The sequence below is a fragment of the Rousettus aegyptiacus genome, unplaced genomic scaffold, assembly GCF_014176215.1.
Source record: "Rousettus aegyptiacus isolate mRouAeg1 unplaced genomic scaffold, mRouAeg1.p scaffold_m13_p_4, whole genome shotgun sequence".
Taxonomy (NCBI): domain Eukaryota; kingdom Metazoa; phylum Chordata; class Mammalia; order Chiroptera; family Pteropodidae; genus Rousettus; species Rousettus aegyptiacus.
In genome coordinates, this window is record NW_023416307.1 from 116,213,530 (window position 1) to 116,227,529 (window position 14,000).

At 48.1% G+C, this 14,000-nt stretch overlaps 1 protein-coding gene across 3 annotated transcripts; it reads right to left on the minus strand.

Moving 5' to 3' along the window:
* Nucleotides 1–1,397: 1,397 nt before the first annotated feature.
* Nucleotides 1,398–6,784, minus strand: GLYCTK (glycerate kinase). Of its 3 annotated transcripts, none has more exons than XM_016121896.2 (5): nt 6,680–6,784; nt 4,074–4,489; nt 3,676–3,827; nt 2,957–3,132; nt 1,398–2,628 (listed from the first exon to the last, which is right to left on the minus strand). In XM_016121896.2, exons 2-5 carry the CDS (start codon nt 4,448–4,450, stop codon nt 1,765–1,767), a joined length of 1,569 nt encoding a protein of 522 aa, XP_015977382.2. In that variant the 5' UTR covers nt 4,451–4,489; nt 6,680–6,784; the 3' UTR covers nt 1,398–1,764. The 3 variants fall into 3 exon arrangements, with proteins under 3 accessions (XP_015977382.2, XP_036075416.1, XP_036075415.1); XM_036219523.1 differs by lacking the exon at nt 6,680–6,784 and adding an exon at nt 6,396–6,481; XM_036219522.1 differs by lacking the exon at nt 6,680–6,784 and having other exon boundaries at nt 4,074–4,767.
* Between the last annotated feature and the right edge of the window lie 7,216 nt (nt 6,785–14,000).

Genomic DNA, 14,000 nt, shown 5'->3' on the forward strand with positions numbered 1-14,000 from the left:
CATACACATGTATGCACACACTGGGGAGATGGCAGACAGGTCCTCTGCCACAGCCACAGCAACCCTAGCATACTCTTTCTTGCCTGGAACTTGATACCCAATGCTGATACTTGTGCTCCCAAGAGTAAGGATTGAAGCAGAGACTGGGCATATTTAGCGATTGCCAGATGAACACCAGCACACAGGCACTGCCATGTGTGAACAATATCCCCTAATACTATGACCTCACCAGTCAATGGAAACTCCATGCCAGGACAGAAGAAACTGGTGCCCCTGCATCACTGAACAGTGCAAACTCCCCTCTTCCCTAAACATCCTTGGCCCCCAAGCACAGCTCATCTTGCTCACCTCCCTCTCAACTCCCAGCCTGCCTAATGAGAGCCACATCCCCAGGTCATGAACCATCTGCAAGCTGGGATGTCCAGAGACCAAGTGGGGAAGGGAGGCTGTTTGCAGGGGCAGGGCATGCCGGCCCTGGCCCAGAGCCCCTCACACCCTCAGAAAGGAGGGGATGGCTGGGGTGGCAGAAGGGCCAGCAGGAGCAGCCCCAGGCCTCGCTGTTCTCTATGGCTTTTTATTCCTATGTGATTCTACTGCTCACTCATATAGGGATTGGAGCCATGGCGCACGGCGGGGGCGGCCAGCGGAGGGTTTGAATACCGAGCAAGGTGACCCAAGGAGAGCCGGGACAGTGGCCCAGCCCTCTCCCAGTACAGGCTGCTGGCCTGGCCAAGGGAGCCCTCCTCTGTTGCTCTCCTCCCCCACTGGCCTCTTCCCCACCAGGTTTAACAGGGGTAGGGACAGAGGGCTGCTAGACTCCATCACTGCTCTGACCCATAATCCCAGCACTGGAGACCCCCAGGCAAGGCTAATACCAGGAATGGGACTCTGTCCCCAAAAGTGTGGCTGAGGGAACTAGGAGTGTTCAGCCTGGGAAAAGGGGCTCACACAAAGAAACAAAGTCCTATGTGGCTGGGATAGCCCCTAAACAGAGGGCAGCTCAACCAAAGAAAGTGCAGTCTGTGGCTAAGGTCTGACCAAAGCAGGAGGGAGGGTGTCCCTAGTAACTAGCACGCACTGAGGAGCATATGGCAGAGACTGGAGACCACGACAGGTATGCCACTGGGGAGTCACAGTTGGATTGAGTAGCCAGTCCCTCCAAGACCCCATGGACTGCAGTCCTTAGGCCTGTCCTCTCTGGGGTCTCTGCTTGCCCATGAGTGTTTGGAGCCAGGCTCAACCCTCTCAGGTTCCTCTTTAAGTTAAACAAGTGCCAAGTGTGCCCTGCAGAGAGAGTGTGAGGAACGCCTATCAGGTGCCATGGCTGCAGCTCAACCCAACTCCCCTCCCCAGCAGGTCCCTGCAAGTCCCTGCTCTGAGGGAAGATGCATCAAGACTCCATAGTGTGGTTCTTTTTATTTTCAGTCCTTCTTGCTTCACCCTCAGAAAAAAATAGGCTCAGGAGCTTGGCATAAGGGCTGCCTGGGGCACAACTGCAAACTGTGCACTGCCCAAGGGACTTGTCCTGGTCCTCGGGTACCTGCTACCATGGATGAAAGCTGGAGTAGAAGACAGCCAGTCTGGTTGGGGGAATGCACATGGAACAGAGGCCCTGGGTGGGAGGGATGAGGACCAACCACACAGCCTGGGCCAAGGAGAGGAGGGGTTCCTAAGGCCTGGTGAGGCTCTGGGGAACAACTCTGGTCTGCCCCAGGACCCTGCCCTATAGACCTCCTCTGGATACTCAAAACATGACCTATGCCATCACCGTGGCTGGAGGAACAGGAGGTGGACATCCATGACATTGGTGCCTGTCAGACCGGTATACAGCAAGTGGGCTCCCCCCTGGAAATGGCAGAAGAAGGTATGTGAGTCATTGTGGGCTAGGAAGGTAGCCACATCCAGGCCCTCAGTGGTGGCCTGGCTGACAAGCTCAGGCATGACCCAGGCCCCAGCTGCCTCTGTGGGCCCATCCTTCCCATCAGTGCCACCACTCAAAAACAGCACGTCAACAGGCCCCAGTGTCCGTCGTCCAAGCTCTGCTCCAACACGCAAGGCTAGTTCCTGGTTCCGGCCACCCTTGCCTGTGCCCTGCAACTGCACTGTGGGTTCGCCACCAGCCAGCAGGCAGACGGGGCCTCTAGCCCCTGCAATGGACTCCAGAACCTCCTTCAGCTGCATATCTGGGAGCTGAAGCTCAGCTGCCAACTCATGGAGTTGTTCATCCTCCACAGAGGCTCCAGCCCTGGGTGGGGTGAGGTAGGCTCCAGCTACTTGGGCCAGCAGCCCATAGAAGTGAGCCATGCTTTTCACATCACCCTGCATGGCTGCGCTCAGCACCACCGCCCGGTATCCCAGCACCTCAGCCTGCTGCTGAGCCTCAGCCAGTGCCAGTATATTGGAGCCGATGATCACATTGAGGACGTGACCACAGGTGTGTGGTCCACGGGGGTCAGAGTCAGCCTGGGCCAGCACAGTCTTCACAGAACATGGCAGGGCTGCGCGAAGGCCATAGCGATCAAAGATGTGCAGGCAATCTTGTACATTGTGGTCGCTGGCCACAGTGGGGCCGCTGGCAATCACCTCCACAGGATCACCCACCACATCTGACAGAATCAGGCTTACCACCTGGAGGGGGGTTGCAGAGGCAAGGCTCAGTCACGCCTGGTCCTCACCTCAGAGCTATGAGGACAAATTGCCCTCTGTGTATTCATACATCTTTATACCACCTGGTGTATTTTCTCATCCATTTCTAACTCCTCTCAAGTGGGTTTGCAGAACACCTGGCCACATGGATTCCCCCTCACCCACTCAGAGGCCCCTCTTATTTGGCCCTGTGAACTCCCATACCACACCCCTGCCAATTTGTACACTGTTTTAGGCTTTCATCTTCCTGGTACATGCGGGCCTGCATCCACCAGCCCAGGGCTGCCTGGGGAAGAAGTGACTCATGTACCTGGGCAGGGTAGGCAGCTTGAGCCAGGCCCCCACCCTTGAGCTGGGACAGGGCCTTCCGGATGGTGTTCAGCTCCTGAATGGTTGCTCCTCGGGCTGCCAACAGCTTGGTGAGTGTCTGCTTCTCCTCCAGTGTGATGGGTGGGATGGGGGCAGGCAGCAGGGCTGAGCCCCCACCTGCAGAGATAGTGAGGACTTCAGGCAGAGGGGACAGCAAAGACATTTCCCCACCCAGGGATTACAGTGGGGTTACAGTGCCCTCGTGTGGACATGCAGTGGATATGGGCACAGTCACCACATCTTAGGCATCTGCCCTGCCTTGGGGTAGCCCAGGTCTCAGCAGACACTGGAAGAACTATTCCTTAAGAACATGGAATAAGCAGTAAGATGGGGACAGGGACAGCAGAGGGCCAAAGAAAGGGCTCCATGGGGGCTAGAGACTTCGGTTCTAGCCCCAGGTAATATTAGTACACAGAACAGCAACAGCAGTGACATTTTCCTTGCAAGAGCCTGAATTAGATATTCCCTGTGAGCCCTCTTACAGTCAGCCAACACACTCAGTTGAGGGGAGGACCTCATAGCTCAGGGGAGGCCAGCCACTGGCCTAGGGCCATCCAGGCTCCTCACTGCCTCTCCTGCTCTGTGACCCTAGAGGCTCAGACCTGATATTTGGAACCACCCCTCTTCTGCCAACTGTCCTAAGCCAATCTGGCACCATACCTGAGATGAGCACAAGCAGCAGATCATCAGCTGTGAGTCCTTCAGCCAGCTGCCGGATGGCCAGTGCAGCCCGCAGAGCATCATGGTCTGGCAGGTTATCCTCTGCACCCTCAAATACCTGGATACGGCTATGGGGCTTCAACAGCATCTCCCTGAGGAAAAAAAGAACAGAGAGCAAGAGATAGGATGGGCCCCTCTCCTCTCACCTGATTTTCCAGCTATATAGGTGAGAGAAACATAAACAAGGATGCCTGGTCACACCCATCCTGGAGCCAGGCCAGATGCAGGAGAAAAAAGCTGGTGAGGAAGGGAGGCCCTGATCCAGCCTAAGTCTGGGTCCAAGTTCCCCTCCAGATAAATAGTGGAGAGCAGCCCCCCACCCCACCAATGCTCCTTACTGCTTGCCGGTGCACTCCATGGCAGCACGGATCCCCTTGGGAACGCTGATCACACCCTGCACAAGATGCTGGCCCAGTAGCTCCTCAGCTGCAGCTGCCATGCCCAGCACAGCTTTGCCGAAGCCCACCAGGTAAAGGTTTTGCTGCAGCTGAAAGCTCCGGTCCCGTACCTTCAGCTGCCCGTTGCTGGGGTCCAAGGACAGTGCCCGGTGTATCATGGGGCCTGGCAGCACGGCACCCACAGTGCTCTCAAATAGCTGGCGAGCCTGTTCTGCCAGGGCCATACCACTGACCAGCCGTGCCCCTGGGTTCCCCAAGAGGAGTGGGCTCGATAGGGCTCTGGCCGAACGAGGCAGGACTTGCAGGGCTGCAGCCATGCCCCACTGGTTTCAGCTTTACCTGGCATCCATGGTTGCCTAGGGGGAAGAAAGCACTAGTGAAGCTGTTGCAAGGGTAGAGACAGGAGGGTTCCCACAGCCACTCCTGAGGGCTCAGGACCAGTGGACTCCACAGCTGCTGCTATCAGAATGGACCATCTGCCAATCCCAGACTTCCTGAGGCCCACAGCAGCCTGATCTCACTCCAGTCCTTGGAGCCCAGGCCTGCCACCAAGCCATGTCCTCCTCTTCTGCAGGCCACACACCGGCCCTCTGGACGCTCTGCCCCAAGTCCAAAGGTCCTGGTAGCTGAGCCTTCCTCATAGGTCACTCCCTTTGGCTGAGACTTAATCATTCACAGAGGGAGCAATTCCTATCAGTTAACTCTTGCCCCGCCCCTTTTCCACCCCCAAGCACTTCTGAGCCTATGCCAAGGGACAACTCCCCCTTCTGGCATTTCTTCCTTGCCTCTTCATTTCTGTTGCCATTAGGCTGCTGACTGTCCCAACAACTGAGCCAAACGCGCTGACCTGCAGCCTACTCTATTTCATTAGCTTATGGGTCTGGGCTGGGGAGCCTGGGAAGGATAGGTCTGTGTGGGGAAGCTGCAGGCTTGCCAGAGCACTGACAGACAGACTCAAAGCACATCTTTAAGGTACACAGCCTGAGGAGTCCAAGCACTCAGGGCCAGTCCAACAAGAGGCTCAAGATCAAATCAGAAGTGGCAGCAGTCTGGCTCATGGTGGAACCTTAGAAAAGTCCCTAGACACTACAAAAGGCCATGTACCATGGCACCCAATCTGCAAGACAGAAAGATACCCTTCAACCTACATGGCTGGCCAGACCAATCCCTGCCAAGAACATGCCTTTTGGCTCCAAACATAACAAGTCTTGGGTCATACCACCCACAGGAGAGCCTAGTGGATGGAGGGAGCAAAGGCCAGGCTCCCACAGCTGAGCCCAAATAATCATTTTCCCCACTGGGCAGGGTAAAAGCTAAAGAAGCCTTGGGGTGAAGGTCAGGAGGCTGTATAGAAGTTTAAGGACAAACAAGCCCCAAAGAGTCATCTCTAAAATGGCATCTACTTTAATAAATGCCCATAAAAAATGCTGCCAGTTGACTGCAGCAGCAAGTGTGGACACAGCAGGAAAAAGAGGCTGGAAATCAGCCTCCAGCTCTACCATAGGTTTTAAGTGGCTGGGAGAGCTCCATTTCTCTGATTAGGCTTCATCTGCAAAATGAGAGGTGGGATGAGATTAAGACCAATGTTATTCCCTTGACATCCTTGGGCTCTCCGATGCTGTCCATCGTTAACACAGAAAACCTGGACTCAAACACCAATTTATTCCTCAAAAAACCTGGCAACTTCTAGCGTCGGCCACTTAGCCTGCTGGTTTTCATATTTCCCATAAGAGACCAACACTGCTCGACCCCAATTGTGAAAGGGAACACAGGGCATTGCAATGAGAACTTTGAAAATGAGCCCAGCTTTTGCCAGGGGACTCCTGGGGCTGGCCCCATTAGGCTTGGAGCTAAAAGTATCTTAATATCCAGTAATAGCTGATTTTGACAGCCTGGATGAACTCTGTACTTATTTCCCAGATGGACGCAAGCCTAGAGGATCCAGCCTTCCTACTGGATGCTAGAGCCCAGGGCAGGAGGGTGCTCAAGGGTAAGATTGACAGAGAAAATACAGAACATCCAGTTAAATTTGAATTTCAGAAAAACAAGGACTTTTTTTTGCTTAAACATTTTTTTAAGTACAGTTGGCATATTAGTTTCAGGTGTACAAATTACTGATTAAGAATTGTTTTAATATAAGTATATCCCATAGAATATTTGGGACATACCTACATTAAAATATTTATTGTTTATCTGAATCTCAAACTTAACCGGACACCCTGTATTTTTATTGGTTAAATCCAGCAATTTTAATCAGGATACCGTCTCTCTTAGACTCCAAGGCGCTCCAGCGTGAAACCCGGAGCCTGAGATATGCCGTGACTCCTCCCAGCCGCCAAGTGGGGCTAGAGCCATTTCCGGCCTTACTGCTAGCACAGGCCCCCGGAAATGACGTCACCTTCAGCCAGAGCCTCAGGCCTTAGAGCGTGAAATGGCTACTGTGTAATGCCCAGTGGTGACCCGAGAAATAACGGCCCACTGCCACCTGGACTCTCTGTGGTCCAGCCCAAAGACTGCTTCGAAGGGCCTTCGCGGCGCGGACTTACCGTCCCACTGCTCCCTGCCGCGCCCATGGGCGGGAGAACGGAAGTACTAGCTGGTGGGAGGAGCGGAATCCGGAAGCGTGTGGTGGGTGGGGTGGGTTGCGTTGCCGGCTGTTGGTTGCGGTGGGAGGGACCTAGGAGTAACTGGAGGGAAAACTGGGATTGGCTGGGCCCTGACCGCCGAGAAACCGGGGTAGAGTCACTTTGCGCCTCGGTTTCTTAGTCTCTACAATGGGATGATAATTCTCACTTCACTGATTCGTGTGATCTGTCCCCTTTTTTATCCTTTACGATCCAGTCAGCAGATACATTCCAAGCTCCTGTTAGTTCAGGCACTGGATTGCTCAAATGGGCGGAGAATCACTAGTTCCCCCACAACCCGCCTGTCCTGGAGCCAGATTAAGTCATTCTCTCCGGTCCCATCGCTATAATCCCACAGTAACTCTTTGGTATTCCCTCCCACTCCCCCTTGGGCAACCAAATAACAGCTCTGACTCAGCAAGAGGGTTCAGTTCTGTGATCCTTGAACACAAGCTGCGTGTAAATACAAATGATCCTTGGCTTCCCTCAATGTCCAGGCTCTCACCTGTGGCCACAGTGAGACAGGCTTGGCGCCTTAACACATTCAAAAGACAGGTCCTGACCAGACTCCAAAGACACAGTAGAGCACACTGCTTTTACTTACGTTTCCTTGGAGAGGTGGGGGAGGGAGTTACATGACAAATCACAGAGCAGACTTGCTAAAAATCTTAAAATATATTTCATGTAATATTCAGATGATGTAGTATTGAATTTCACACTTGAAATCTATATAATTTTATTAACCAATGTCACCTCAATATATTTAATTAAAAAAAAAAACAACATTTCTCACACCAGTTCCATTTACCATCTTGCCATATCTTTCCACAGGTCTGCAAACCATACTCTGCTCTTGTCACGAACTTCTTCCTCTTTCTAGCTGTCTCCCTGGATTATTCTTTCCCTTTATAATAGAGGATCTTTTATTCCCTAACAACTGCTCCCAAATGCTTCTCCACCCCATCATCCAAACAAAGACACCTTCAGGAATATCTGCTCTCTTTAGATGTGGGGAGATTGTAAATACTTAAAATTTCAGTTTTTACTTGCTTACAGTAAGCTGTCTACATCCATCCATGCATTTTTATTTATCCATCCCTCCATCATTCAACAGACATTTCCTGAGTACCTATGTAGGCCAAATGCTGTAGCTGCTGTGATGAGTAAGAAGTGATTCTTCAGGGTGGAAAACTTACTCTGCTTTTGTAATTACATTTTCCATACTACTGAAAGGAGTGTAAATTTGAGCAACTCTCTCATTATTTAGTTTCAGAGACTCATAAACAGACACCATTTACTGTGACAGTGCTATTTGGTCAGATTATAAGCAGGAAACTAATGGTACCCAATTTTTTTAAGTCCCCATCCCACCCCACAGAAACTCACAAGATGCATTTAACAACAGGAAGGTTTGGATGCCTACTGGACTGTGAGCTTCTAGAAAGTGATGACTTGGTCTAATTCACATTTGTATTTTCAGTACCTTGCGTAAGACCATGCACAAATAGAAACTGGCATTTCTTCATCTTTTTAAGATGAATTAAGAAAACAATGAAGTGCTCTGCTACAAAGTACTGCAGACCTTAGGTGGAAAGGATTTCACAAAAGGAAAAGAGATGGTGGTAAGTGGAAGTAGAGGCTTCAGGAAGTGGTGGAATTTAGATCTTAGAAAACAATTGGGCTTGTCAGAATGCTTACGCATACCTGGTTAGTGGGCACGAATATGTCTACAGTCTTTTTCAGTGCACTTTGGCAATAAATATCAGTGTCAAAATGTGACATGCAATTTCATTCCAAGGAAATAATTGGATATGTAGACAAAGATGATGGATGGGGAGTAAAAAACTTTTTCCTTTACTGTCTTAGCTTCAGTGGCTGAGGCCCTACAAATTAAACTGACAGAAGACAGTTTAATCAGAGGAAGAAAAGGTTTATTTCATATGCATATAGTGGGGCAGGGGTGGGGTGGCTCACAGAAATGAAATGAAAACCCCAAAGAAGCCACTAGGCCTGAGAATATATATACCATTTTTATCAAAGAGTGATAAATTATGGACATGGGATAAGACAAAGGGGATTTGAGCTTCTACGGGCAGTAAATTGTAGGAAAATAAATATGTGGCAGAAACTAATAGAAGATAAGGGTTACGGTAGTCAGATTTGTTTGTATAGATTCATCTTGTTGGTTCCCCATCTTCTGGTACTGAGATGAAAAAACTTTCTCACAGAAAATTTATGTCCTGCTTTTAGGTAGAAAGAAGGGCAGGGAGCCCTTTGTGTGTCTGCTGTTTCTCCAATGTCTTCGCCTTAAAATAATCCTTATGCCAAAGTGGCATATTTGGGGTGGTATACTTTGATTCCCTTCAATGGATATAAAGAGATATTCATCCCAGAGATTTTCTGAGTATAAGCAATCTAAATATCCATTGATGAGAATTTATACAAATAAGTTTATAGTAGTTATAAACACATTAAACATAATATTAATTATAATATCATTAAGGCTACATACATATTATTATTTTTTTTTGAGATGCTACTTTATGACTAAAGGAAACTATTGAAAGGCCATTTAAGTAGAATGTAAGCTTTCCCCTTCAAGCAGTATGAAGGAAAGAAGGTAATGGAGTATGTTACTCATACTCTACTGGAGGAGGGTTTGCTGAATTTATTCATTCAAGTTAAGCTTTACTTTAAAAGTTCCCTTTTAGAGCAAAGGAGGAGGTGGCTCCTGGGTGAGGTTGGATAGTGACCAGGGGAAGGTGGCAGTAGTGACACCCATCTTCATTAACAGTGCCAAATCTCAGGAATTCATCATGGATAAAGTACTTGTCCCTGTAACTGAAATTTAACCTCCCGCCCCAACTCCTGCTGCCGGCTCAAGGGGATCATTGGGGTGGTGAATGGTACTCAGTCTTGTGCTTTCTGACCTGGAAATTTGCTGTCAAACCCTGCTCCATGAGAAAGCTAATCAGGGATGATGGGCAGCCATGTAAGTTTCCAGATGCCTGAGGAGTTTTGAGGTGTTAGTTTATGTTGTTACCACAGCAGAGCCAGTAGTCATACTCCTAAACCACCCGCTCCTCTATTAGCTTTCACCTTGTAGTCCTCTAACCAACCCGCAGTGTTGTTTACCACCAAAGTCCATGTCTTTCCCCTTCCTGCACTTCCTCGCCCCCTTGTGGTTGAGTGTGGTCATTCAGCTCGTTCTGGCCAATGAGTTGTGAGTGGAACTGATGTGGATCATTTCTGGCATTTAATTGCCGAAGCGAGACCTTCTGAGCATTCTTTTCCTTGGACCTGGCAACTGACAACATTCATGATATGGCTTTTCTGCAAACCTGAGACTCTGAGTGACTCTGATGGGAAAAGCCATCCTGCCTGCCAACCCACAATGGACATGTACTGAAAGTGGAAAATAAACCTTTGATGTTTATAAATCACTAAAATGTGGGGGTTTGTGTTATTGTGCCATAACCTAGTCTATCCTGGTCAATATGCTTACTTTATCCTATTGAAACTTAGTTTCAGAAATAAAGACCTGCATCTCAGTACTGTAGGGAGGAGGCAAGAGAATTAAAAATGTTAATCAAGACACAATCAGAGACTACAATATGCTGATCAGCCCTGCAGCTGGCCCAGGAGTACACCTTCAGAACAAAGCAAGATTTCTGCTGGGTTACTAACAACTCACTCTTCACACATGTGAAGGAGAAACAGGAACCAAGAGTCATTCCCTATGGCTATAACCATGGGGAGCCTGTGTATTAAAGGCAAGAACTGCCAGCAGGTCTTTCATTCTGCATATTTCTTACCTTTTCAGCTACATACTCTTCCCTTTCTTCACTGTGTGTCCATATCAAAGGAAATGAGAACTAAAGAACAATATATAAACTGAATTCCCTGAACACTCAGGGTCCCTCTCAGTGCCTTTTCTCTGTCTCTCTGGCTGTCCTCATCTTTATTGTCTCTGTCCCTCTAAGTCCCTCTCAGTGCCTTTACTCTGTCTCTCACTGTCTCCTCACTATCTCTCTCACTCTCTGCCTCTGAGATGAGACCACACTCTGTGGGGTGTTATCCCTTTTCTAATAAACTTTCCTTTTCACTTCAACTTTGGTGTATGTGTTGAATTCTTTCTACACTCTCTGCCAAAGGACCCTCTTCTTTCAGTACAGGTCTTGGTCTCCCAGTCACTTGGGAATTTTGCCCTATCCTGCATCATTAGAAGCTAGATCTTCTCTTATTGATGGCAGATCATCCAGAAAATATTAGTTCTCATTCACATTCATCTTGCCAGATGTACCAACATGCTTCAGGTCACCAGCTGTCTGTGCTTGCACACTCTTTCATGAGGTATATAACAATATTAAAGAGCTCAAGAATATTTTCCTGTGTATTCACCAACTCAGGTGAGTCTTGTGCACTAATTAATACCATGGAGCAAGAGCACAAAGCGGAAAGCAGCTTCCACACGGAGAAATTCTTTGTATCGGTCTTGGGTTTCTGTGGCAGGGCAGATTTTTATTCCATCAGTGTATGTGGCTTCTACACCCTACCACTTTTATTGTACTTTAATTGTGACTGGACAGAGATAAATGATCACAAGAATTCAGGACCAGCAGGAAATGTAAGATTGATTTAGGAAAAAAAAAAATAGTGGATATGAGTGTTTTCAGTCTTTTCTCCAACGAAGTGAACTCAGTGTGGTTACTTGAGCCTTGAAAAGTAATGTGAATTATTATAGTGCACTGGTAGAGAACCTATAAAAACTTCTGCCATCTTAAAATCCACTATGAAAATCGAGCGCTGGTTTTTTAATGTATGCAAAACCTGAGATAAATCAGAGTATCAGTCATCATCTCCAAACTGGAGGCAGCTGTCTTCTCAGGGCAGTTCTCCTGGTTTCTGGACTCCCTCTGCTTGTCCTTGACATCTTGGACCTTGGGGATCAGCCCCCTCTTCCTAAGCATTCAACCCCTAATGCCTCATAAGACTTTGCACAGAGGAATGTGTTGTGGTGCGATCAAATCTAAGACCCACGGAGCCAATAGAGATGAATCATGAGCCTTTATTAGCTGGCCGGTGACTGACTCTACCACTCAGGGTTAGAGGAGATCAGTCCTGAGTTCCCAAAAGAGACAGTTTATAAAGCCTTGAACCACTCTGGTTAACATAAAGCAAGCAGATTACAGAAGCAGAAGTTGGCCCTTAGCATATCTTTGAGCAGATTACCACACCCGGGTTAACATCAAACAAGCAAGCAGGTTACAGAGGCAGAAGTTGGCCCACTTGAATATTTTCCACCCTTAACAGAATGGAAGAGCTCTGCAATGAGCTTTCAGGAGTTCCTTCTTCCACACCCTCCTTAGGCTCTGTACTGCTGGACACTGCTCCAGGGCAGGCCCAAGGTGGGGTGCTCTGGGAGACCCAGAGTTCTAGGGCTAGAATGATGTGAAGAGTTGCTCAGTGGGAAGGTGAGGGTCAGGAAGTGCCAGAGACAGGGTAGAATGGAGCTGTTTTAAGGAAGGACCATAAAACCCCTTAAAGCTACTTTTCGTGGAAGGAATGGTAGGGGAGAGTACAAACAGTTCTGCTATGACTGGTGAGTAACTGATAGGAAGAGGCTGCTGAAGCATTGTAGGCCAGATTGTCAGAAAGGGTTGAAACAGTTTTACACTTTCAGAGACAAGAGGCTCTGGGACTCTAGGCAATTCTTGGCTCTGGGCATCTAGGCTTATCTGGGCGGGTCTCATCCCTTTCTCCTAGAACAAGAAGGCATTGTTTACCTACAATGGACTTTGTTAAATATGAACAATTACCTATGCTTTGCCCTGAAAATAGGGTTGTCAAGTGTCAGTTCAGAAGCAGAGTGTAAATCCAAACTCTAGGGCTTACTGCCTGTGTGACTTTGGGAAAGTTAACCTCACAGAAACCCAGAGTTTTCATCATGAAAATGGGGAGAACATTAAATAATGTGTTTAAAGTGCATGTAGAAGGCCTCAAAGTTGTGGCTGTACTGTTACTGACCTGGGCCACATTCATGGGTGTGTGACCTGTACAGTCACACAGGAAACAAAGATCAGAAGGATTCCACTCTTGGTTTAATATTCTGCTGTTGCCATCTTGCAATTTTTAAGTTTTTCAAGGAAGAACCCGTATTTTTATTTTGCACCAGGTCCTGCAAATTGTGTAGTCAGTCCTACTACCAGGGGAAGATACCTTTTTTACATCTAGGCCCCCTGGATCCTGTAGTCTCAGGACCTCTCTGAAGAATTCCAGTCAGTAGCCGCACATTAGGAGTGCCAGTGTTACACACTGGGTGAGGCGGAGGTGGCACTGTATTTCCAAGGCTATAAGGAGAAAGTTTGAGCTCCCCTGCTATGACAGGCATGTCCTGGCCACTTGTCCCAGGAGAGCACTTTAAGCAAGAGGCCTAGAACCCTAGGATTGGCTCACTCAGTAGCTGAAGGCCACAATTTGAGTCTTCCAGAGATTGATCCCTTGGGGAAACTGAACATAGCATGTAATCCAGGAGTGGCATAAGCTACGTGAATTATATTAAATCAACCGCAGATTCCTTGCAAACAAATCCCAAAAATGTTTTAATTTTTTAAAATACTTTTAAGCATATATTTTGATTACAAAAGGAAAAAAAAAAGAAACCGATAGAAAAATATGTTTCAACCATTGCTAAGGCTGCCTTTAACTGTGGGAAGAGGTTCGTGATTTCTATTTGATGTAAAATGTTACCTCTGCTCATGGCCATCATAAAACATTTATTTCCTCTTGGTGAAATGAAGCATTCATTTAGCAGATCAAGCAATTTGTCAGGTAAAAGTGGTTATATGTGAACTATGTGTGACAGTTGAAACATGCTATTCAAAATTACCATGGGTTGCAACTGTGTTCCAACATTCTGCTTTTCTTCTTTGGCAATTAAGCTAACACACACACACACACACACACACACACACACACACACACACACACTCCTCAGAGAGTCATGTGACTCTAGTCATTGTGAAGACTTGTGTAATAAGTTGAGGAGGAACAGAATAAGCCACCTCAAAATGTGCCACCTTGGTATGTGGATTGTTTTAAGCTGAAGGCAATTAAGAGCCAGCAGACTCAGGAAAAGCTTTTTACCTCTCCCTTAAATGCCTAAAAGAATTTAGATAGGGGGCCTGTTCCAGGAAGAGAGCTAGTACCAAAGCTAACCTTGTATATCAGGAAGACTTATCAG